The sequence below is a fragment of the Herpailurus yagouaroundi genome, unplaced genomic scaffold (assembly GCF_014898765.1).
Source record: "Herpailurus yagouaroundi ecotype Mexico unplaced genomic scaffold, PumYag 191, whole genome shotgun sequence".
Lineage (NCBI taxonomy): Eukaryota > Metazoa > Chordata > Mammalia > Carnivora > Felidae > Herpailurus > Herpailurus yagouaroundi.
Genome location: NW_024412422.1, coordinates 9,703,151 through 9,728,515, shown reverse-complemented (window position 1 = coordinate 9,728,515; position 25,365 = coordinate 9,703,151). Strand labels below are relative to the sequence as shown.

General features: G+C 57.4%; 1 protein-coding gene and 2 long non-coding RNA genes across 3 annotated transcripts; 2 read left to right on the top strand and 1 right to left on the bottom strand.

Moving 5' to 3' along the window:
• Positions 1 to 3,116: 3,116 nt before the first annotated feature.
• Positions 3,117 to 8,246, bottom strand: LHX5 (LIM homeobox 5). The gene is made up of 4 exons (XM_040444167.1): positions 7,702 to 8,246; positions 5,437 to 5,660; positions 4,439 to 4,716; positions 3,117 to 3,749 (listed from the first exon to the last, which is right to left on the bottom strand). The coding sequence occupies exons 1-4, from the start codon at positions 7,872 to 7,874 to the stop codon at positions 3,516 to 3,518; spliced, it is 909 nt and encodes a 302-aa protein (XP_040300101.1). The 5' UTR covers positions 7,875 to 8,246; the 3' UTR covers positions 3,117 to 3,515.
• Positions 8,247 to 8,378: 132 nt separating this feature from the next.
• On the top strand, positions 8,379 to 16,699 carry LOC121010302 (uncharacterized). Its single transcript, XR_005781093.1, has 2 exons — positions 8,379 to 8,449; positions 16,358 to 16,699. It is a non-coding gene; the product is annotated as an uncharacterized LOC121010302 (long non-coding RNA).
• A 5,158-nt stretch (positions 16,700 to 21,857) lies between these two features.
• On the top strand, positions 21,858 to 25,149 carry LOC121010478 (uncharacterized). Its single transcript, XR_005781191.1, has 3 exons — positions 21,858 to 22,277; positions 22,463 to 22,590; positions 23,445 to 25,149. It is a non-coding gene; the product is annotated as an uncharacterized LOC121010478 (long non-coding RNA).
• Positions 25,150 to 25,365: the final 216 nt, after the last annotated feature.

Sequence of the window (25,365 nt, the reverse complement as noted above, 5' to 3'; positions counted from 1 at the left end):
CACCCGGGACAAGCGTCCCCGAGAGAGACCATGAGAGCTGCCCGAAGGCCCAGAGACCCAGGCTGAGAGACACAAGGACCAGAGCCAGAAGCACAGACAGAAAAATATCGTGACTTCAAAGTCAGAGGTTCCCCGACAGACAGAGACAGACAGTGGACACAGAGCCAGTGAACCATCCGAGACGGTGCCTTTGAAGTGAGGAGATCCACCGAGAGCCGGAGACACGGAAATAGCCAGAGACAGGGTCACTGGGAGATGGGCAGTGAACAGTGTGACAGGGGGGCGAAGAGGGGACCAGGAGGGAGTCCCCAGACTCAGGTGGGAAAAGAGACCCAGAGGCACCAAGCCCAAGGCAGAGACAGAGACCAGGGCGTTCGTCTAGGATGAGCACAGAGAAAGGGATGAGATGGACCGTTGGTTAGAGATACACCGTGAAAAACCCATCAAGAGCCGGGGAGGGGCGGGGGAGGCCAGGAGAGACAGAGGCGCCCACAGACCCGGCAGATGAGTCAGAGACACGGGAGAAGAGCTGGGTGGGGGATGCTGGGGTGGCCAGAGACCAGAGCACCAAATGGTTGAGAGGGGCCGGCGACCTGGGGGGTGGGGAGGGGGGGTGGGGGAAGAAGCCGGACCTGGTTCTGGGGAGAGACTCTGCCCGAGCAGCGGAGCAGGGCTGAGGAGTTGGCCTGGGGACCCGGCAACCGGAACTCTGACAACCCCCGGCACCCCACGGCCCTGGCCGGTCCTTCGCCCCCTCAAACACAGCCCTTGGACCTTCTGGGTGAATGTGGGGGTCCCACCATTTGTGCCGGCCTCACTAGAAGCCCGGAACTTGAAGGAGGGAGGGTATTTGCCTGGGGACGTCCAACGCTTCGTGGGTACTTCAGCGGGAAGGCTGGGGCCTTCAGTCTCACCCCCGGGGGGGCGGGGGGCGGTTTGCCGGGACACCCAGCTTCGGAAACATTTGGGGACACTGAGTGCTTCTGAGGATCTGGTGATAGCTATGGGCTTTCTCCAGAAAAATGCACACATCGCATTTCCCCCACAAAACCAGGGGGCGCAGGGGCTCCCGGTGACAAGCCCCCCCCCCCCCCCCCCCGGTTCTCAAGAAAATTGTTTCCGCATCACCTCTCTCACCTCCTTCCAGAACCCCTTCGCTTGGGTCTTTCCAGGCAGCCTCCTCCCCTCCTCCGCCCGTGAAGGTTTGAGGTGTGGGACCCCACGGAAGGAGCACCTTGTAGCGGCCACCGGTGACAATAACCCGCTTTGTGCGGCGGGAAAACCACCACGCCCCCAAGCCGGGGTTTCCTCTGCACGCCCCCCCCCCCACCCTCGCACTCCGTCTTGGGGGGTCTCCGTCGCCGGGGCGAATTCGGGACGTCCCCTGCCGCCGGCTCCCTTCCCTCTCCAAATCCCGAAATCAGTCCAAATGGGGGGGGGGGGGGGTGCCCGGAGGCGCGCGGCTTGTCGACGGTTTCGGCAACAGCTAAAGCGTTGGCCAATTAACTTTTTAAAGACCGCTCGTTCCATTTTCCCCGAAAGCGAGGAGAAAGGTTGGAAGCGGCGAACTTGGGGCCCCTGAGGGACGGGGATGGGGGCCGGCCGCGGCTCGGGGCGAGCCGGCAAGCCAGCCAGGGCCGCGGCCCCCGCGCGCAGCGCGCCGCCTCCGCCCATATGGCGGCCGGGCCGGAGGTAATTGGAACAAACGCCGTCTGAAAAGGGCACAAAAGCCGCAGCTGGGGCTTTGTCCGCGCTCCCACGGGGAGCCGCCGGCCCCGCCGCCCAGCCCCTTTCTCGCCCGCTGCCGGCCGCCGCCGCCGCCGCCGGGATCTCCCAGCGCGGATTAGGCGGGGCTGCCTCCCTGGGGCTGGGGGGGGGGGGGCGGGGGTCCTGCCCCCCATTCCGGAGAAAGAGGGGCCCGCGTGTCCAGGCCCCCGCCCCATCCAGCAGACGCGCGGGGAGAGGAGGCAGCGGGACCGGTGGGGGCACACGAGTCCTCGGGGAGACCTCGCTTAATTACCCAGGCGGGGAGAAATTCCGGACGGCGCCGCCCCACCATCTCCCTGTGCCGGGCGGAGATCGTGAGCCGAAGGACGCAAAGATAGGTAGAGAGAGTTGGTGACTGAAGACCCCGGGACACCATCCGAGCCGTCCTGGGCGTCTGCAGCCCCCCAGTCAGGGCCCTGCCACCGCAGAGTCTCTCCCCAGAACACAGCCGTCCTATATGCCCACAATTTCTGGCGGCCCTGGCCGGAGGTGAGATCTAACCTCCTAGACCCACAATGTGCGGAAGCCTTCCTTCCTGGGTCGGCCCGCGTGCCAGGCGCCCACCCGCGGGCCTCGGCATTGCCTCCAAACCCACGTTTCTAAGAAAAGTCACCTCTCCCCAATCTGGGACACCAGCCCCCCCACAGGCCTGTGGCACTGAGCAACTCAGCAGAGATGTGTCTGAGGCATCGGCACTCCTGGGGGCTCTCCAAATTCAGAGGCTCAGAAACAAACGGAAGCAGGAGGTGTTTTCCTTGAGCCCAAAGGTTGGGGAAGTGCAGGACCCGGAGTGGATTCCCTAGCACACTGAGGGTCTCAGAAAACCTTGGTGAGGGAGTTGGGAGGGCAGTGGGGGGTTGGAATGGGTCGCCAGGCAAATGCCAAGGAAATGGAGGGGGGTGGTGGTGGTGAGGAGACTAGGGAGGAAGGAGAAGAGGAGGGAAGGAAGAAAAGGAGTGACCAGGAGGAGAGTTCACCCAGGCCTTGAACCCGGTAACAGCAACAGCAGAATTCTCTCTGCAAAGTCCAGCTCCTGGCCCCCTGCAGCTCCAAAGACCGGGAGTGGGGAACCGGGTTGGTCCAGTTGTTGTACCTCCAACCCTAATGGCCACTGGCGTGCCTGGAGCTGGAGAGTGCGCGAGAGTCCTGCCCAGAGCGCCGGGCAGGCATCCTGGCTGACAGTTCCAGACGCCCAGGGCGCACAGCACAGTCATGGATGGATCCCGACCCCTCCATCCCTACCGCCTGCGCTGCCCTCCAGTGCCTGTGTTCCCGCTGGGGCCAGGGACACCAGGCCACGGGGCAAGGGCAGCACGAAGGCTGAGTGTCCGGCTGGCGCAGGGGGCAGGTGGATTTGTCAGCGCTCGCCTTGGCATGACGCTTGGGGGTGTGTGAGCCTGTGCGTTTCTTTGGGTATATTTGTCATTGAATGTAACTGGAGAGTGGCACCCACCTGTGTGTTGTTGTGTGGGATCATGTGTCTAGATTTGTGTCCACGGGGTCTCTGAACTCCAGTGTGTGTGCAAGGGAGTGTACCCATGAGTCCTGCGTGGGTGCGTGGGTGTTCATCTGTGTGTGTCGCTGTATGGGTGTCTGATTTGGGGTCCAGGAGTAGGAGAGTGCACACGCCTACGTTGCTGTGCGTCTGTTAAGGTGTGTTCGTGATGGTGTATGTACGTCCCGCGCGAGTAGAAGGGGGGGAGGGCGTCCCTGGCGGCCAACGGCGCCCGGGATCCGGACCTGCGTCCTCAACCCCCAGAACGGCACGGGCCTGGGTGTAGGGCAGCGCGTTCCGAGGTGGGGGGGGGGGCCTTACCTCCGTAGTAGGTGTACGGAGTGGACCCCAACATCTCAGACTCGTCCAAGCGGCCGCCCAGCGGACGCATGCGCCGCGGACTCCGGAAGAAGGCGTGTCTCCGGGCGCCCAGCGCGCTCAGTTGTTTCATCCTGCGTTCTTTGGACCGTCGGTTCTGGAACCACACCTGGGACAGAGCAGGGATTGTGAGCTCCGATCCGGGGTGCCCTCTCCTTCCTGCCCAGGCCGCTCCTTCTGGGTTCTATAGCCTCCTCACCAAGACTGCCCAGGGGCGGGGGCGGGCGGATTAGGCCAGGAGAGGTGGAGAGGGGCTTCGGGGAACCAGCCAAGGGTGAAGGATTTCGCGGACCCGTGGGGCGACTCATAAAGACCTGGGCTTCCTGGTCCTCGGCCCGCCCTCGGCCTGACGGCTTTATAAAGGCCTCCCGTCCTGCACGGCCCTGGTCCCGGCCCCTCGGCTCCCCAGCCGGGCTCTGGCCGTTTGTCTGTCCGCCCGCGCACCGGCGCAGGGAGAGGGCACGTGGAGAACCTTGCCTTCTTCTCCGCTGGGAAATAGGAGAGGAAGGGAGGGGGTACCCCAGCGAGGCTTAAAACTCCTTGAACGGGGAGGGAGCGGGATTCCGAGGGGTGAAGTGACCCGCCCCAGATCGCGCCGTCAGGAGGTCAGCGGGGCTTTGCAGAATCTTTCGGTTGGAGTTTGACCAGCCGGCCCTGCCCTCGGGCACAGAGTCTGCCCTTCGGCAGACCCCAACTCGGCGCACTCTTGGCCAAGGAGGCTGGGCGGGAGGCTCCCGTGGGCCTCCTGGCTCCGGGGCTCCTCTGGGCTGGGAAAGGGCGACCCGGGCCCAGCCGCACCTGGATGACGCGCATGTTGAGGCCGGTCTCCTGCGCCAACTGTTCGCGGATGTGGCGCGTGGGCTTGGGCGTGGCGGCAAAGGCAGCCTTGAGCGTCTCCAGCTGCTTGGCTTTGATGGTGGTGCGCGGGCCGCGCCGCTTCGTGCCCGAGTTCTGCTCCTCGTTCTCGTTGTTGGCCGTCTCCTTGTCCGACGACGTCGAGTTGTCCGTCTCCTTGGGGTCGTCCTGGAGAGGGTCCTGGAGGTCCGGGGACAAACTGCGGTCCGTACAGGATGACACTGCGGGGCGCACAGAGCGGGAAGAGGACCCCGGCGTCAGCGGCGGCCCAAGGTCTCTGCAACCGGGTAGCGGGTTCCCGCCGACCCCCGCGCGCAGCTACCCGCGTCGGGTTCCTCCCCAAGCCTTGCGACAGCCCCTCCCCCAGGGGCCCGGCGCCCGCCCACTCCCTCCAGGCGGGGCCGGCCTTCGGAGAGACCCTTCTCCAGCCCTCTCCAGCACTTTTCGGCTAGGGCCTGGGTGAGGGGCAGGCACGCCCTCTGGGGGAGCCCGGCCTTCGAGGAGAGGGGACCGGGAGGAGGCCACAGAGGCCTTCTCCCCTCTCTCCTTCCTCCAGACCCCACTGACCGTCCTCCCAGAGCGGCCTGAAGTTACCAGGAGCTGAAAAGATTCGGAAAGTGGGGGGAGTCGTGTGGTTCCAAACTGGGGGAGGAGGGCAGCTTGGAAAAGGTCCCTCCGGGGAAGGAGAGCGGGGAAAGAGCCGGGAGTCCGTATCCGGTGGGGACAGACTCCAGAGGCTGTCCCCCTTCCCCGCCCCTTCCATTTGCCCCAGAAATGCCTGGTGGGAGCGGAGAGCGCCGAGCCTGGCACAGAACGCACACGGGGAGGTGGGGGGTGGGGGGGTGGTGGCGGTGGGGGGGGGGCGCAAAGTAGAGAGGGCCGGGCCGTGGCGCCGCAGGGTCTCAGGGCCCCCCGGCTGGGCAGGGGAGGAGGGCTCCTACCTGAGTTGAGGCTGCCCTCCCTGAGGCTGGAGGAGCTCAGGTAGTCATCCTTGCACACGAACTTGTTCTCGTCAATGACGTAGAGCTCCTCGCCCGTGGACAGCTGCTTGTTGCACACCATGCAGGTGAAGCAGTTGAGATGGAACACTTTGCCGCGGGCCTTGCGCACCAGGTCGCTGGGCGAGATGCCTTGCCCACAGCCCGCACACTTAGTGCCAAAGCGCCTGCGGGACGCAACGTGGCCTGTCACCTTGGAGCAGCCCGGCGTCCCATTCCCTCGAGCCCCTGACCTCTTCCCGCGCGCCCTAGCTTCTCAGAAGCCCCCTCCCCCACCCTGCCCCGTCCACATCTGTCAAACGAGACCCCAATCCTATGCTGTCCGACTAGCGCAAGAGAGATGAGACAAATGTCCCGGGCTGTTCTTGGGGCTGCGACTGTCGCGTGCCTTGTTCAGGTTTATCCACACACCACCCGGCTCGGAGCCTTGAGCCAAACACAGGCCAGGGCACCCCGAGATGCCAGCCCCGTCCCTGCCAGATCCGCCCCGGCTGCTCTCCTGAGGCAAACTTGGATCTCCAAGTTAGGAGGCATTTTAAGCCCGGCAAGCCAGGTTTGGACCACCTCTTCCTTTGCCTCCTGGATGCTTTTCCAGCCTGCTGGGGCCCGGGTAAGGCCAGACGGGCCCGGATGGCAGGTCCTATCAACGGGGTGGGGAGCTCTTCGGAGCTGGACCCGAGCAAGGAGGAAGGGACCTTTAGCTGACTCCCAGTGCCACCGGCGCTGGAGGTCTTCCAGTCCGGGACCACTCTGGGACCCACTTGGGAGCCTGTGGACAGCAGGGCCTCAGAGCGATGGTCTCCGGAAAGCAGGGATCGGGTCTCCCCCGCCCCTCCCTGTCCCCAATCTCTGGCCCTGGCAGGAACTGGGAGAATGTAACCAGAAGGCAATCCTCAACCTGCACGGCCAGTACACAGGATCTCTCAACCCCCCCCCCCTTTCCCGCGTTCCTGATCTAAATCCTTTTCTTTCTTCCTTGAGCGCTTGGAGAAGGCCAGCCTCCCCCCAAAATGGGTGGTGCAGGCCAGCACTGGGAGGGGGGAGGTGTGGGTCGACGGGGAGAGTGAGGACCCAGGACTTTGGGGCCCCCCATCGACTCATACCCACGTCTCTAAACAGGGCGAATTTGGGTGACGTTGATGTAGTGAGGGCATTAGAAGCCATAAGTCACTTTTGGCCTTATCCGGCAGCGTAATTGGCCATATGCACCTTATCAAAAATCATTAGGCACTTTGCAAGCACCACCACATTAGGGGCCTCAGGCCTCCGGAGCCAGGGAGCTGACACGTGTAAAGCCGAGGAGGCTGACATTCTCTCCCATTCAAATTCCCTGGTGCCTGGCTGCTGGGGCCGGAGAACAGCCTTTCTCCGCGGTGTTAATCACACCCCCCCTTCCCTTGGTGCCCGGGAATTCGCACGCACAAAGCCGGCTCTGGGCGCCTGGCGGAAGCAGGCAGGGCTGAGCTGCCGAAAACCCCACAGCCTTTCAGGTCCTCCCCTGGCATTTCCCAGCTGGGGAAACTGAGGCCCAGAAAAGTGATCCGTGGGCGGCAAAGGGAGGTGACACATCGCAGCCTGGACCCTGGAGGTCCTGATTCTCAGCTTCCATTTCGTTTGGACATTTCAACGCGGGAGAAAATGTTTAAGGAGTTGGGGGTGGGGTGGGGGCAAGGAGGAGAAGGTTCCCTCCCTCCGTCATCAGAGGAGATCTTCCTGACTGAGTCCCCTCGGAGTTGGGAAGTTTCGGCTTGTCCAGGAGGGCTCTGGGGCCCTGGCCTGCGGGAGGTCAGCCCCTGGGCTCCCGCACTCTGCCGGCCGGGAGAAGCCTCCAGCAGTCCCTAACTTAGGCAAAAATTCTTCCTCTCTCAGAACCGGGCCTGAACTTCCACCCTGGGGTCGCAGCTGCGGGGAAGGGGCAGAGATGAGTGGCGAGCAAGTTTCTCAGGGCTTCTCCGCCCTGCGCCACCGCGGCTCCAGGCCGGGCTGGAGGAGCGAACTAGAGACAGCGAAGCAGCGTTCTTCTGACTCCGCTCGGGCTCCGGCGCCTTCCCGGACCAAGGGCAGGAGGAGAGCAGTGGGCTGCCCCGCCTCCCGTTTAAGGCTGGGAGCCCAAGGAGGCTGCTTTGGCGGTCTCCCCTCGCCCGGGCGCCCCAGAGGAGCGCGCGCGCAGGGCGGGCGCGCAGGCAGCAGGGCGGTGCGGCCTCTTACCTGAAGAAGTCATTTTTGCAGTAGAGCTTGCCCTCGCGCGAGAAGCACTTCTCCGAGAGGTTCGTCTTGCACTCGCAGCACTGAACGCATTTGATGTGCCACGCGCGGTCCAGCACGTTCAGCAGAAAGCGGTCGAGGATGGGCCGTTCGCAGCCGGCACAGTGCACCATCATAGCGCCCCGGCGGCTCGGGCCGCCCTGCCCTCCCTTTGGGCCCCCGGCCCTCGGGCCCCCGGGCCCCGCTGCTGCGCTCCGCCTCTTATCTCGGCCGCCGCCGGGCGAGTCCGGTCCGGACCAAGACTCAGCCGGTCAAGTCCTTGGATGATCGCCGGCCTGGCGCTGGGCTGCCGGGGGTGGGGTGGGGAGGGGTGGCCTTCACAGCCTCATGCCCCGGGCCGCGCGCCCCAGTGCTGGCTCCCGGCTCCCCCAGGTGTCTCGGGTGGCGAATGGCCTCGGCTCTGCGGAGCGGCTTTCCCCGGTGGCGGAGGCGCCGGCACTTTCCCCCACTTTCAAGCCGTCCCGATCCTCATCTTTGTCTGGCCGCCGCCTAATTCGCGCATCCTTATTCAGATTTGGTGACGTGGCGCGGCACGTAGGGGGCCCGGCGGCCAATGGGCGCGCGGTGGCCATGGCAACCTCTTAAATTTATAGCATATCTAAATTGGCTACAGCGTTGCGGTCCGGACAGAGCAAAAAAAACAAGGCATCAGTATTGTTGAGTATTAGCTTGTACCTGGTTCGGAGGCTAAGTAAGTATTACCTTCCAGTTTGGGGCTGGGGGCGCGGGCCGCGCGATCTCAAAACCGCATCTCCCTTCCTCTGTCTTCTCATAAATATTTGGGGGCCAGGATTCCGAGGCCTGGCGCGAGAGGGACCCCTGCCCCATTCGCCATCCCCGGAACTTGCAGAAGTTGCCCGAGGCCCGGACCGCGCTCTGCGTCCACCCCTCCTCGTTCCCAGTCCAGCACGCCCAGATTGGACTCCCTCGTCCCGGAGTCCCTGGGGTCTGCGCCCTGGAGCTGCGACAGAGCGGTTCACGGGGCTCCCTGAGCCGGGCGGCTTCTTTTGTCACACACGGAGCTGGGGCCCTGCCCGGCCTTTCTCATGGACCGAGAGACCGAGAGAGAGAGAGAGAGAGAGCGAGAGAGAGAGCGCGAATGTGCGAGCGAGAGAGCAAGCGGGAGCGCGAGCCGCGCCGCGCCGTTTGGGTATCTTTCCCCGCGCAGGCCCCAAAACTAGGTGGAGCGGGGCGGGGGGGAGGGGGAGTGGGTCATCTGGCCTGGTCTGAGACCCTGGCGTTTCAGGCCTGAGCGCGCCGCCCACGGGTCTCTGGGGGAGAGGTGGGGAGCAGAGGACCCAGGGCGGACGGGTCTTTCTGAAGCCAGCTCAGAGGTGGCGTTCACCACGTCTCTTCTCTCCTCGATGCACCTTCCAGATCCCGGCTCAGCCAGTCGGGGCACCGTGGTGAGTAGGTCACGCTCTCGAGGGGTGGGGGCAGAACGCTAGAGATTGTGTGGGCGCTGCTTGTACTTGGCGGCGCGTGCGGGCTGTGTGTACAAGTTGCGTCCAAAGTCAAGGGAAGGAAGAGCGGCTCGGGGGGGAGCCAGGGTCTGGGGCGTGTGGGGGGCGCTTGCAGGTGTGTGTGTGTGTGAAGAGGGAGGGGTGGGTCTGGGGGGTGGGGGGAGAGGCCAGGCCACCTTTCCCAAGGGGCCGACCCGGCGACCCGACTCACCAAGGCCGGGAAGCCTCCGCAGGATTTTTTCCGCCCTGCTCGCCGAAAGTCGCCATTGGCCGACCGGGTAGGTAGGCCCTGGGCTGGGGCCAGAGAAGTGTGTTTGTGCCAAGACTTGGCTGTGAACGTGTGTTTGGCTCATCTACGGAGTTTGTTAGTGTCTGTTTGCTGTTTGAGAATTGCATTTTTGCCTCTATTTATAGTTAGCCATTAATCCCGTGAATACATTTGGGCATGTGTCTTTTTTGGTGCAAATCTGTGTGTTTGCATTTGTTAATAGTTCTGCACTGTGTTTTAGTCTGTGTGGTCTTGTTTCTGTCGGGGTGTGCGTGCGTGTGTGTGTGTGTGTGTGTGTGTAGGCTGACTTTCAGACACTCAAGCGGGAGGGTGTTTGCACGTGTGAGTGGGTGTGTGGATATTATCGTGTGCGTGTACTAACATTGATGTGTAAGTGGACTTAAAAAAACCTGGAGGTGTGTGTTTGTGCGTGGGTGAACGTGTGCGTGCCTGAGACGCCGTGTGTGTGTGTGTGTGTATGTGTGTGTGTGTGTGTGACTGAGCTAGGTTGTGTGCGCAGAATTTTGTGGGTCTGTGCTTGTATGCCAGTCACTGTGTGTGTGTGTGTGTGTGTGTGTGTGTGTGTGTGTGTGGCCTGTTTTTGTTTATGTGACTCCTGTAGGCTTTGGGGGCCCTGTTGTGTGTGTGCTCCTTGTATTACCTTTGTGGATTTGATGAGGGCAGGATTTCTGGATGCCCGTGTTGGGGCATTTGGTGGAGGCACAGAGATGCTTACTTCTCTCTGTTCCTGTCTAGGCTTAGCGCTGTCCCCCAGTCTCTAGGGGAGGCGATCTGGCTGGGGACAGGAGATTGACAGATGCTGGTTGCCAGGTGGGACACTGACCCACAGCTGGGTCTCTGAAAAGAAGTCCCCAAATCGGGTAGCTTCTGCCTGATGGTGCTGTTACTCCAGCCTCTGGCTTGCCCAGGGACAGGTGTCCACACCAGGTAGCAGCGTGGCTGGTTAGAGCCGGGCTCGGCCAGGAGCAAGTGGACCGGCGCTCGCCCGGTCCCCTAGGCCCAGCTGGGAGAGCTCCCAGAGCCCCAAACGAAAACCACAGTTTCTGGCAGCCTGGCTTTGCCCTCCCCGGGCATGAGGGGCCCCAGCCTCCAGCGGGGCAGGGTCCGGGAGGACCAAGAACGCACGAGGAGAGAGGCGCCAGGCTGGGAGTGGAGGCCAACTGGGTTGCCTACCCCGCCTTTGTTTTGCTGGGGTTTCTCTCTCCCGCGTTCCCTGCACATCTGCTTTCCTTTCTGTCTCCTTTTCTTTCTTATGTTCAGCCTCTGCTCTCTTTCTGTTTTCCCTTCATCTCTGTTTCTCCATCACTTTCTCGATTTCACTCCGTTTTTATTTTCTCCCCCCTTCTTCTCTGCTGGGCGTCCAAATCCAGCACCGTGCTCAATGCTTCAGTGAACAATTCTCATCGCGCACCGCACAGCTCTTGGGGTGCTGGGAGACTCACATACAGTCATTAAAAGCCCCATCTGACAGCCTTCTGCCTTGTTCTGGACTAAGCACCCCAAACTCACTGTCCTCCAACGCCCCCCCCTCCCCCTGCCCGACTGGGTCCTTGAGAGCCAGGTTACTGTGTCTTCCCAGCCCTGGATTTGCCAACCCTGCCGGCTGCTGGGTGCTGTGTGCTGGGTTCCATCTGGGACAGACCCACCTGCCCTCACCTCCTGGATGTGCTTAAATGCCAGTGCACAGCCAGGCCCCAGCAGCTGTGATAGCAGGCTGGGGAGGTAGCAGGAATCGGGGACGGTCTCAGAGAGCAGTTCTGAGTCTTCCGGAGCCTGGATGTGGTGAGTCACGAGGGGCCGAGTGCCCGTTTGCAGGAGAAGAGAGCTCTGCTTCCAGAAGCCCTGCTCTGGCCTCTGCCTCCTGTAGCTGGGTTTACCCATCCCGTGCAGGATAGAGCCCCCCCCCGCTGAAGTCACCCTGGGGGCCTCAGCCCAGCCCAGCCCCAGTCCAGAACCTCCATGCCCCAGCCCCACCGCAGGAAAGCCTGCTTGGCCTTTACCAGCCTTCCACCTTCCAGGGAGCACAGCATCCGAAAAACGCCGGCAGACCAACTATTAGACGAATTATCCCGCCCTAACAGCGCTAACAGATGGCGACCAGGCAGCGAAATCCGCTCCTATATGTAACTAATAAACCGCTTGTGTCTTAACAGGGTAATGCATGGAGACGCAGTGTCACTTATACAAGATGTTGATGGAATTTACTATATAAAAATCTTCCTCCTAGACTAAAGAGTATCAACATTACAACTCGACAGACGGCGGCGGGATAAGTAAAACAGACAAAAGACAAGCAAGATTATAATCTGTTTCCAATCACTTAAGCCCTGTAGAGTTAGTAATATGCGGTTTGCATATTCCCCCTTGAGTTCGGTAATTAATTACCGGCGAAGAGGCACACACCCGCCCGGGGTGGGAGTTTGGAGGCGCGCTGAGCTGGGGCTTGGGGTGCTTCTTCCTTGTCTTCTCCAGCCGGGGACTCGGGGCGGCGGCCGGAATGGGGACTCTTCGCGAATTTGGAGCTGGCCTCCCCGCAGGCTAAGGAGAATTTTCAGTCGCGCCTCCCTAACTCCCTGGAAGCTCTCTTGCCTGGGGTGGGGCGGGTGGGTGGTTCTGCCGGCCAGCGGGAACCTGGAGCTTTTGTGGCGGCCGGAATATCTCCTTTCGCTCCTCCGAAGGCATCCCCTCCCCTTGAGTGGTCCGGAGCGGCTTGCTTTCTTGGGGGACGCGCGCTCTGAGGGAACCCGAGGGGTGCGCCCTTCGTTGGCTTCTCCGCGCGGCATCTTGGGCGGCGCTGCCGGTCCGCTCGCGACTTCGTTCATTACCTCCCCCCCAACCCCCCCCCAGCCAAACGCATTCTCCGCATCCACCCCCCCCCACCCCGCCCCCAAGAGCCGGCGCGGGCTTTAACATTAAACAAACGCAGCGAGCGCCTCAGAGCTGCGCTCTCGGCCGGGTCTGCGCGGCGGCGGCGGCGTTACAAATTGTAAATTTAAATTGCTCGCCGGATTCATTACTTCCCCTCTTTGATTTCAGCCAGCCGTGAAAAATTATACTGGTGTACCACTGAGAAACTGTTTTGCCGCAAAGAGCCCGCGCCTAATCACTGGCTTTCTCCCTCCGACAAAAGTGTAATTATTTTGTTTGGGGTGTAAATATAGGCCGCGCCGCGCACACACACTCAGCGTCCCGCCGCGCCGCTTCGCTCTGCCCGCCGCTGCGCGCAATCGGCCCCCGAGTAAGAGCGGGCGTGGAGGCTGGGCCCTGACGCCCGGAGGCCTGAGAAGAGCGCCTGGTTTGGCGCTCCGGAGAGACCCAGAGAGCCGAGCTGGCCGGCCGGGTCTCCAACCTCTATCCTCGGGAGTTCGAGTTTGCCCGAGGACGCCCGGAACGTGTGCGCCCTGGCTGGCCCGGGTGGACGCTGGTGGAGTGCGATGAGTAGGTCAGGGCTCCGGCGCAGGCCTGGATATCCGCACAGGGATGCAGAATGTGGGGGTGGACGAGCCTTTCGGGAGCCCCAGGGGGTGGCCACCTGGGGGCAGCCCCGAGTCCAGGCAGGGACAGTATCTGGGCCTGGGCGTCCCCAAGAGTGCCGGGACATAGGCGGAACCCTGGAGGACAGGGGCGATGAGGCCGGTGTGCCCCTAACGCTCTGCCTTGGACTGCTTGGTTTCCAGAACATCTCTGCGGGGTGCGGGGCCTTCCTGTCAGTTGAATTGCGCATGGCTTAATTAACGGTCTCGTTAACTGGGCAGGCCCGACCTGGAACGTTTAATCAAAAAGGCAGGGAATCCCTCTGTTTCCTTCCTTCCTTCCTCCCTCCCTCCCTTCCTTTCTCCCTCCCTTCCTCCCTTTCTCCCTCCCTCCCTCCTTCCCTCCCTCCCTCCCTCCCTCCTTCCCTCCCTCCCTTCCTTCCTTCCTCCCTTCCTTCCTTCCTTCCTTCCTCCCTCCCTCCCCTCTATCCATTCAACAATGGCACTCTTCCTCAAGCCCCCTCCCTCCCCTGAGTTCCCTTGCCAGAGCCTGCAAGGGTGGCTCTTGAGTCTGAACTCAACCCCAGTCTAGTATCTGCTTGGGACTTTGAGGGGCCCGAGAGGGGCAAGCCAGCAGGGGTTGGGCAACACTGTCACGTTGGGTAGCTTTGGGACGGACTCGGGGGCCAGAAGACTGTGGTCAGCTTCACGGGGTGGAGAGTCGGGTGGCCGGTGCAGGTCAGTTCTCAGCCTTACCAGGCGCTGGGGAGCAGGCCTGGCAACTCTGGGAGGGAGCAGGTGGGGAGGACAGCGGCTGAGCACCGCTTCGGGTTCTGGGAGATCCAGTCCCAAAGCGCGAGTGCGAGTGCTTGTGAGTGCTGGCCAGCTTAGAGACCCCGACAGTGGTGCAGTGGGGGCAGGGAATGGTGGCCCCTCTCTCCTTCCTGCAAGCCCCTCTCCTGGAACGCACCCTTCGGGAGTCTCTACTTGCCCAGCAGCCTGTATTCCGAGATTGGGCGCTGCGATACAGGGCAGGACTCAGGCTCCATTCGTTGGGAGGCCACCGGCTGGGGCTGATTCCCCGGAACCAGAAGGGGACCCGAGGAAGACAGAAAAAAAGGTGCAAGCCAGCCCCCCAACCCTTGAGGAAAACACTGAACCTTTTGTTCAGAGAGGGGAAACGCTGCCCTTCGCACTCGGTGCTGAGCTGCGGGCTGCCCCAACGCTGCCCGCCGAAGCGCATCTCCCGGGCCAGATAAGACGACGGTCGGAGCTGAGAACGGCTGGGATCCTCCCCAGCCTCGCCCTGGCGGTTAGGCCTGGAGGCCAGCCCCAGCCGTAGGGCGTCGGAGGGCCGGCAGCGCTGAGGGATCGGGCTGTGGCCACGGCTTCCCTGGCCCCATTGAGCGTACCTGAAGGTGGAGACCAGCTGCGGGACTGAGGGAGCCGTTTGGAAGGAGGTGCCTGCAGCCCTCCGCCATCTCTGGAGCACAAACCAGAGAGCTTTCTGGGGACTCTAACCTTCCGATTTAGGACCCCCTACACTTTCTGGTTACCCTTGAACCAGCGAGTCTGCGTTTGAGCCCGGATCTTGCTGCCTCTTTCTTTCCTCTTGGTCTTTTTCTCGCGGTCTCCATAACATCCCTCCCGCCCTTCTCTCCCCGTTCTATCCCACCTCCTCTCCCCGCCCCTCCCTACCCCACCTCCTTTTTGTTAGCCTCATATGGGTTCCTTTAGAATACGCCCGACTTTGGCAGCCTCGCGCTGTGTGTGTGCGTGCGCGCGCGCGTGTATTTCTCGGCTGCTAATGATTGTGTGTTGATAGAGTAAAGCAGTGGCCTCATTAGCCTTTGTTTAGAAGGTGTTAAAAGGGAAATCTGCATCGGAAAGCGGCGGTTTACACCGCAGCCGGGCTGAACGACGCACCGGAGCGGGCGGGGTGGGGGGCGTCCTCCCCCCAACCCCCGCCCCAGGCGTCGGATCTCGGGAGGGGGGAGGGGCCCAGGGAAAGCGACCCCCCCCCTCCTTCCTCCCAAGGCGAGTATGTTTACCCCGCTGAGCGCCCTTCTGCTCCACGGGGACCTCAGCGGGGATGCGCTTTCTCTAAAACTCCTTTGAGCTGCCCAACGGTGCGCGGTGGCCTTTCTCCTCCAGGTTTCTTGGGGGGAGGAGGAGGGGAGGGACAGAATGCTGTTTAAAAAAAAAAATCCAGGAATTTTTTTTTCCCCCTGAAGGGGATGGTGAAGCATCTTATTTTGGAGGTGAATTCCAATCCGTCTACAGTGGCTGGACTGGGCTCGGGGTCTTCTGGCTGGTTGGTTTGTGGTGATATCTCTGTGCTCCAGACGCTGGTGTGGGGGCCCTAAGCTTCAGATCTGCAAGGGTCCACTTTCTTTCCTCCTAACATATTTGCGGACTGCCAAAGGAAGTCCTCCTTGTGCAGGAGGCTCATTCTTAAACTTTCCTCGTCTCTACCCCCACCCTAGGGCTCCACTTGGGGAACAAATTCTATGAGAACAAATGGTGGCTTGGCTGGTCGACTTCTCTGAAGCTTGGCAAAAGCGCAGAACTTTAGTGACCCTAGGCTACATTCTGTGTGTGTGTGTGTGTGTGTGTGTGTGTGTGTGTGTGTTAGGATTTGGAGAATGAGTTTCGCATGCACGGCATCTCCTACTCCCTCCGGGAAGCAAGGTTTGAGGCAGAGGAGAACATGAGGAGTTCTTTTTATCCTGGATCCTACGAAAGGGCCCAGAAAAAAAAAAGTATTTTGAGCAGCCTCTGTGGGTGATGCTTGTTGAACTCAGAGCCAGATTCTTTCTTTGGCGAAAGGGAGAAAAACGAGGCTGATTTCGTGTGGTGGGATGTATAGTTTCTGAACACAACATAATCCATTGCTTTCTGCCAGGCTTAGGTTGAATCAGAAGAAACCCTTTCTCATCTTTCTGGCTCCTGTCTCCCAGTGGTGGTTTTCCTGGATTTGATGCTGTGGGTCTTGGGCCAAGCTCAGCTGGTCTGGGCGTCCTTGTGTGTCCACAGCTCGGGACGCGCATCAGCGAACCGTTCGACATCGCCGCCTTTTCTTTCTTTCTTTCTTTTTTTTTAGTCAAAGGCTAGGCGTTGTCTGGGGACAGATGTGGGGGTCTAGGACCTGGGACAGTGACAGCAAAACGAATTCCAAACCCAATTTGAACTCACCACGGAGACACCCCAGCCCCCAACACCATGTAGACAGAAGCGAGGTTCCTGGCGAAGCCAAGTTAATATCAGCCGCCGTGATATGGTGGGATGGCATCAGGGCCGAGTTCGGAAGATACGGGGAGGGGATAGGAAAATCCCTCCCTCTCCCCCACGCTCCCTCTCTCTCTCCGAAGCAGGTTTGGTGGAGAAGGCAGCAGGTGCACCAGCGGTCGCTACCTCGCTAAGCGCGGGCCCGGAGTTTGGACCAAGACAAAGACGGGAGCTGTCCGCGGTGCTGAACCTGCCGCGCCGCCAAGGGGGCAAACGGGCTCCTGTAACCTGCCCTCTCCTCCTTCACTCCCTCCTTCCACCTTCCCTTTACCCTGTGATTTTCGCCCTCTCCTGCGTTTGTTTCCCCCGCTTTGTCTTTCCTTAGCACCCGCGTCCTGTACACAGGTATATCTATCAAAGAACAAAACAACTGACTAAATATGGTGTCCTCTCCTTTCTTCCCAAATAAACGATGTAAGAAAGGTGTATTTTAAGTGTACTCTTAAATAGATACAAGTAGGTATCGCTAACCCCAACGAAGTGGAAACTCATGCTTAAAACAATAGAACTGGGCAATAGCGGAGGCCATGAATCTGCCTCTTGATTTATTCTGAAGAAGAGGCGAGGGGTTTAGATATTTTAGTTTCAGGAAAATCATATCCTTGGCATCTTAACTTTTGGGTTCAAAAATATAAGAGCTGGAGAGGATTGGCAGTCAAATATGAAAGTGAACAGACTAAGGCATTTGCCTACAAGTCAATAGATGGCTTGTGAGGGTCACAGCATGGACATTAAGTTGACTTAACCCTTTGAGGCTGAGATGAGATCTGAAAAGGTAACAATCTCTAGGATTATCAAGATGGAAATGATTCCTTTCGAAAGTTTGGGTACAAAAGGGTTAATCTGGTGTTTCATTTTCTAAATGTGCACTGTGTTATCTAGATGCCTGGCATGGTGTATAACCAAGCATCGATTCCTCTGCTCAAATTTGTATGCAGTACTTGTCTGAAGAAGTTTGGGCAGGGGAGGAAAAAAATCACATACTTCCTCCGGAGGGGAGGCGCCCACCCATTTTTAATGCACACAGATCCGTACACGTTCCTTCTGGCATCTCATAGATACACTGCTTCCCAGAGAGCCCAGATACCCTGGGGCCACTTCTTATGGTCTTCTCTGAACCCTCCAATCCTCCCCACCACAGGGGTGTCAGCTAAGCCCAGTTGTTAGCATTGTCAATGCATCTGGAGAGAGGTCCCTGTGAATTCAATGGAATAGATTCACTCTGGCTCCCCACCTGGGCATTCTAGAGCTAATTTGCCCCTAAAGGCAGAGGAACCAGAATTCTTAAACGGGGGGTCATTTGTAATAGGAGGCTGAATCTTTGGGTTGAGGTAATGAACCCCCATTCCGCCAAACGCTGACTGTTAAAACAACCTGAGATATTTCATTAAGGCGAAAGCCATCATCCTTCTGGATCATATACCTTTCAACCTCTTAGAAGAATGCAGGACAGAAACCCTGACCTTGAGTGAGTAAAGGAGAAATGAAAAAAAAAAGCCATTTATTGAGTGACCATTATGTGCATTTGATTCCTAATCTTCACTGAGATTCTGAAAGATGGTAGATATTTATCATGGCTCCATGTTACAGATGAGGAAATTGAGGCTCAGAGATGTTCATGAAGTTCCTTATGGTTATATAATGATTCTAACCTAGGTTTCATTGGTTCTGGAGCCTGTCCTTACTCTCATACCCCATGCTTTTCTGGGGATCACACTGATGGTTATACTGGTGGTTATATCAGTGACCACACTGCCACAATCCCTTTGGGTTGCCCAGCCATCATGGCCTTTGGTCTGTATTTGGAAGTTGGCTTAAACTCTAAATCTGAAAGCAAGACATAAGAATGGAGAGGACGGGGGCGCCTGGGTGGTGCAGTCGGTTAAGCGTCCGACTTCAGCCAGGTCACGAACTCGCGGTCCGTGAGTTCGAGTCCCGCGTCAGGCTCTGGGCTGATGGCTCAGAGCCTGGAGCCTGTTTCCGATTCTGTGTCTCCCTCTCTCTCTGCCCCTCCCCCGTTCATGCTCTGTCTCTCTCTGTCCCCAAAAAAATAAATAAACGTTGAAAAAAAATTAAAAAAAAAAAAAAAAGAACAGAGAGGACGGAGGAGCCTCCCATTCATGTGGGTTAGGTGGGTATTTGCAGAATGTGAAAAAGGTCCTGGGCCATCTCTCAGGAGTCACACCTAAGAGTCATCCTTACCTCCCCCTTTCTCTCCTGCCATGTATCCAATCCATCAGCAAATGCAGTTAGCTCTGCCTCCAAAATATATTCCAACCCATCTACTTCTCATCTTCTTCTCCATTATTACCCTAGTCTAAGCCGCCATCATCTCATCTATTTTATAAAAGTAGCCTCCTGACTGGTCTCCCTATTTCTCCTATCTTTGCCCTCCTCTGCAATCTATTCTCTACACGATAACTCAAATTATATCTTAAAATCATAAATCAGATCTTGTCATTCTTCTGTTTTTAACCCTCCCACGGCTCCCCAGTGCACTTGGAATAAAATCCATACTTCCCACCCTGCTCTGCAGGGCCCTTTGTGATTGGCCCCCGCCCATCTCTGTAGCATGCTCCCCCTTCATTGGCCCCCCTGCTGTGCCTCACACACTTCTAGGTTTTCTCACCTCCAGACCTTTTGCACTTGGCTTGCCCCTCTGCCCTCAGATCCTTAGGAGATTGGCTCCCTTCTGTCCCTTAGGTCTCAGCTCAAACGTTAAGTCCTCAGAGAAGTCTTTCCTGGCCACCTTCGCTAAGCACTCTGTCCTCGGTCACTCTCTAGTCTACCCCTCTGTCAATTTTCTTTGTAGCCCTTTACCAATATCTAGAATTATCCTACTTGTCTGTTTAGGTGCACCTTGTCTGTGTTTCTTCATAAAATAAAAGCTCCTTGAGGGCAGAGACTGTGTTTGTCTCGTTCACTGTTGAATCCCCAGTGCCTAGCCCAGTACCTGGAATAGAGCTGTTCAGTATGCGTGTGTCTACTGAATGAAAAGTAACTGAATACACAGATGAACCACGTGGTACAGAAGTGAATGGGGATGGGCTCAAAGCCGAGGAGAGACTGAACTGCATTTGCCTATCTTCTGGGCTCCACAAACAGAGCAGCTGCCTGGTGGGTTCCCAGCATGGAGAAGGGAAGAAAGAAAAGTTTGCCAAAGACCCCAAGAGGGCATAGTCTTTAGGTGGATTCTGAAAACCAGATGCAGGAATCACATTGGGGTGGCAAATCAGGTTCATGCCTCAGAGAGTGATTTTTATTTGTTCTTGTCGGACCTGGAACCTTCTCTTGGTTACAGACAAAAGGGTGGCAATGGAAAAGCACAGCAAATCGGGAAGATATCTAAATTGCAAAACCTTTCTTGAAAAATCTAGCCAGTCCTACTTGTGAAAGAAGTAATACAGTGTGGTATTAACAGTTTCAAACTCTGGAGCCCAATTCTCCTGGCCTGGAATCTGGCTCCATTGTTCACCAAGTGGAGTTGCGTGACAGGGGGCAAGTCACTGGGCCTCTCTGTTCCTCAGTTTCCTCACCTGTGGACTAGAGATAAAAATAGTATACCTATCCTGTAGAGTGGCCATGAGGGATTGCTCTAGTCTGTTTTATTTGTGTTGGAGTTTGGTATAGGAGAGGGAAAAGGGAGCAGGGTTGCGAGTGGGAGAGACATAGATGCAAACAGACTGAGTGCCAAGGGAAAAAGATGAGACTCACCTTTCTAAGAGCTCCTTTTCTCCTTCAAGAGCTCTTCTCTTATCTGTCAAGGTAGAAGAGGGCTCGGAAATTAGAGGGCCTGGCTTAGAGTTTTAGCTGCAGCGCTGACCAGCTCAGTCACGGCAGGAAGGAACTCTCGGCCTCTCCGAGTCTCAGTCTTCTTATCTATAAAATGGGCAGTAATTGTAAGCCTGCCTCATTTGGCATTTGGGGAGATGATGTTTGGGAACCTGTCCAGCACGTGGGACAGCATCTCTAGTAGTTAGCTGCTGTCAATGGGTCTTATTTGGAGCTTTTTTTTTTTTCTCTTTATAAAGAAACGTGTCTCTTTGAGCATTATTCTTGGGCCCTAGAATGGATCAGAGTAGGAAGGCGACCTGCTTGGAGTCATTAAAGGGCCTTCTTATAGCCAATCCTGTTGCTGGGGCTGACCCGGTTTCAGATGGCGCTGGTTCCCAGAGACCTTATCTGGGCCACTGTGGTCAGTTTCACCCTTCAGGGGAACCATCCTTTATGTAACAGAATGTTCTACAGAGACATCTCTCCAACCCACGATGGTCGATGGCACCAGGTGTTAAATGCCCTACTGGAATGTGCCGTTAAGATAATTCTCTTGGTGAATCCCTTTGTTAGGTTAATGAGCACTCCCTAATCTGTACGCCTTAAAAAAAAGTCATCAAGTCTTTTCAGGGGCCAGATACTGTGCTCTGCAGTGTGGTGATCCAGATGATCCACGTAAGCACATCATGTTTTCGAATGCTCTGAATGGCACTAGGAGGCAGACCCCGTTTCGCAGGTGGAGATACTAAGGGAAGGGAAGTCACACGGCTGGTGTCAGAGCCCATTGCCCAGATTTGTACCTGGATCTGAAGACTCGGACTGAATTTCTGGCCCCAGTGCTAATGGGCTTTCTTTGTGTGTGTGTGTGTATGTGTGTGTGTAAAATATAAACAAACTTCACAATGTAATATGAGCTGTCCAAGAAAATCCTCTGTAAAGTAAACACACAGATGTGACTTGGGACGAGAGGAGACATTTCTCTCCACGTGGTTCCCCCCGTTGGTGCATCTCGTCGACACACAGTTGGAAAGATCGCGGGATGAAATTGAAGTGGGACAGAGCCTCCCTCCCCCTGAGCAACGCCAAGGTGGTGTGCCTCCTCCCTCTCCTTGAGTTCTCCTCTCTTTGGCTCACTCACCACTCATTTCCTATCCGGCACTCCGGTGTTGCTTGTCGTTAGCAGAAACCCCAGGAGCTGGTAAGCTTGGCAGAGCGCGACTGAGCCGTATTTATCTGTCTCTTCCGCACCCACCCCTTCTTGCGATTTCCTTACATCAGATGGTTTGGGTACAGGTGTTCTGAATGAATGAATGAACAGCTAGGTGACCCCAGAGTGTCTGTCCCTAGATATCTGTACAATCCCTGATTACAATTCATCTGCTAATATGTCCATGTAGAGCGGGCTTGATTATAATAGAGCAGGCGCTATTGACATCTTGGGCTGGATACATCTTTGTCGTGGGGGGCTGTCCTGTGCATAGAAGGATGCTAGGCGGCCTCCTCTGCCTTTCCTCCTAAATGCCAGGAGTATGACAGCCCCAAGGGTCTCTAGATATCGCCAACTGTGCCCTGGGGTGCAAAATCACTGCCACTTAAGAACTACTGATCTAGAGGGGCGCCTGGGTGGCTCAGTTGGTTAAGCGTCTGACTTCGGCTCTGGTCATGATCTTGCAGTCGGTGGGTTCGAGCCCCGTGTCGGGCTCTGTGCTGACAGCCTGGAGCCTGCTCTGGATTCTGTGTCTCCCTTTCTCTCTGCACCACCCCCACCCCCCGTTCACACTCTGTGCTTCTCTCTCTCTCAAAAACAGATAAAACATTGGGGGGAAAAAACACAACTACTGATCTGGAGCCAGGTCTGCCAGACTTGCCTCAAGCCCTGGGAAGCCTCAGGATTCCAGAACCTGTCCTGTCCTCTTTGAGCAAAATACAGTAATACCGAGAGAGCCTACTATGGGACAGAGCCTGTGCTGGGTTTGGGAGGTGGTGTCTATGAGGGTAAATTAGACGTGTGCAAAGTGCCTCCTTTCGTTGGCTCACTCGGTAAACCTGTATTGGTCACCTACTCTGTGCCAACCCCTGTGCCAGAGGCTGAAGTTGCCTCTGTGAATGAGGAGCACCCCACCCCCACCCCAGCTCCCAAACTGCCTCACGGCCTGGCAAGGGAGACCCACCATCAACTCGAATTTGCACACAGCGTCTACACATTACTACCGAACATCAAAGGAAGAAGAGGTATGGACTGTTGGGCTGTCCTTCCTTCCTTCCTTCCTTCCTTCCTTCCTTCCTTCCTTCCTTCCCTCCTTCCTCCCTCCCTCCCTTCTTCCTTCCTTCGTCTTTCATTCTTCCTTCCTTCTTCCTTCCTTCCTTCCTTCCCTCCCTCCCCCAAAGCTATACCAGCTTGAGTGCTTTTGTTTTAGGCGGCTCACTGTCTTCATTTGCAAACCGGGAGAAAGAACACTGATAAAAGCAACGACTCAGCTCCAGGAGTTGTGGGGATTAAATGAGATGATAAATGTAAAGTGCTTACTACAGTGCCTGGTCCAAGGTAAGTGCCCAATTAACGACGGCTGCTATTCATGATCAGGGATGAAATATGTAGTAATAATACGAGCAGCACAAATTTCTTGAATCGTTTTTGAAATGCATGTGTGGAAGTGCCTTGTCTCCAAAAAGCAATCAATAAGTATTTACATAATAGAATCATGCCCTTATTAAGAAAAATAAGAAGGAGGGATCCCTCAGAATAAAGGCGCAGAGTGTGAGCTCTGTTACCTGGACAAGATTCCGTTCTAAGGCCAGTGGGTGTGTCTACGCTTCTTCCCCTTTGTCTCCCCTTCTACCCACCACTGGTAACCGGGGGCTCTGTTCCTCCCTCCCCTTCTGGGAAGCCCCCTTTACATCGGTGGTTCTCGGTCAGGGGTGATTTTGTCTCCCAAGGGACATACGGCAGTATCTGGGGACATGTCGGCTGACCCGACCAAGTGCAGCGTGCTACGGGCATGGAACAGGTAGATCAGGGATGCTGTTAAACGTCCTCCCGTGCACAGGACCATTTCTTCCAACCCCAGAATTACCCTACATCTCAGTAGTGTAAAAGTGGAGAAACCCTGCCTTACGTCCTATGGTTGGGAGAAAGCCCCCATTCCGGTGCCTGGGATTAAGGCCCTGAGACCCAAGCCCCTGCACTAGAGGCCCCTACTGTGGGGTGTGTGTGTGTGTGTGTGTGCACCCACACCCGGGCAGGCCCAGCCCACTCCCTCCTGAGCCAATCGGTAGCCCCAGCTGGTCAGATCCCCAGGGTCCAGTAGCCACACGGGCTTCTCTGGAGGGCTCTCCTGGCATGCAAGTGTTGTGGAAATGTCTTGGGGTCTCTTTGCCTCTCTCCTTCTCTCTGGGAAGCTTCAGGATTTTTGAGGCCTCATGAAACCAGATCCGAGAAGGTCTTCGTTTTTAAAGATGCCGTCGGGGCTCTCTCTGGAAGGAGGTGACCCAGCTGTTGCACACAGGTCTCTACGGACCATGTCCCTGTGGAATCTGCAGGTGGGGCGGGGCACGGGTGACCAGGTGGTCCGGCACCGGATCGGAGCTCTGAGGGCATCAGAAGTTCTGTGGTCCGAAAGGTCTCCCAGCCAGCTCTGATTCAATGCGAGTCATTTCTACCTCTTGGGGGTCTTTTGGAAAGTAAACAGCAGCCACCACAGCTCAGCTGATGATTGCATGTCCTGGGGACCACGCGTCTTTGAGGTAGGTGCTACCATTCTACCCACCGCACAGATGAGGAAACTGAGGTGCGGAGATGCTGGGCCACTTTTCCTGGATGTTACAACGTCTCACTTGCAAAGCCAAGATGGAATCTGGAGCTGTCTGAGGCTAACTCAGCAAGACACTCTCCCAGCAGGGACGCTTTTGTCTGGTGGACCTCATGTTGCCAAACGCTGCCACTCTCTTGCTGCGTGAGCTTGAGGGAGTCCCTCTACCTCTCTGGGCACCGGTCTGTGAGGTGGATCCAGTGGGTCGGCTACCCCAGCCCTGCATGGACTTGACCGGGGTGTGTTTCTTTGAGCCGGTCTTTCTCCACGGTGGATAGCAGCGGCCCTTTTCTGGTCTCTGATCTCCACGAAGTTCGAGAGGAGGGAGGACAAGGGAGCAGCGTGCCCCGCCCCCTTCCTCGATGAGATGCGATGCTTTCCGTGTGAATTCTGATTGCCTAGGCCTCAAGTCCTTCATTATATCATCACTACCACTTTATAGACATCTGAGGCCTGGGACAGATGGCTGTTTTGGTATCTCCCACGTGGTAGCAAAAAGGGCCGGGGTAGAAATCCAGATTTCCAGAGGGCCTCCCGGGCCATGGGCATTATTCAGTCAATGGTTTGTGTCTCCCTTCCGCCAGCGATGTCTCCTCTCCGCCTCGTCGAGGGGTCAGACGCTTACTGTCGAGACTCCTCCCCCATCAGGGCACTTTGTGAGGGGTTGGGGAGCAGGAAGATGAATCAGACTCAGTTCTGGCCCCAGGAGTTCAGTTGGAGAAGATTAAATATGAAACCAGTAAAAGATATGAAATGCCCCCCGGAAGGAAGGGTTTGCCGTGACCGAGCTCATCAGTGTAGATAAATAGAGTGACTGCTGATTGTACGTGTTCCCTGGAGAAGTTTAGAAGTGGAGGCGAGGAGGGTTCCAGTTTCCGCTCCAGTGAAAAAGCTCCCTGCCCCTCCCTAGCTGTGAGGGTGTGGGCAAGTCACTTTACCCCTTCTGCAGTCCTCATGGCTTTTCTAATCTGAGACCCTCAGGGTCCTCAGAGGCCAACTTTGGAGAGTGTAGACAGGGAAGATGAGCCCGTGTTGGGGACAAGACACCCTCTGCATCCGGAGGCCTGGTTCTGCATTTGGATTTGCTGTGTGGCCTTGGGAGAGTTCTGAGCCTCTCTCTTGCATGTCTCAATCTTTGAATTGGGAATTATGTGTCCCCAGCCTTGGGGACGTTGGCCAGAGCTTCCTGGAGCACAATGTCGGGGCTCTCCGAGATGTAATGATTAATATGTGGCAGGCATTGGGGCGCCTGGGTGGCTCAGTCGGTTGAGCGTCCGACTTCGGCTGAGGTCATGATCTCACAGCTCGTGGGTTCGAGCCCCGCGTCGGGCTCTGTGCTGACAGCTTGGAGCCTGGAGCCTGCTTCAGATTCTGGGTCTCCCTCTCTCTCTGCCCCTCCCCTGCTCATGCTCTGTCTCTCTCTCTCTTTGTCAAAAATAAAGAAACATTAAAAAAAAAATTAAATATATGGCAGGCATGGAGTTCTATTCCCTCCTGAGGGCCTCTTCTCC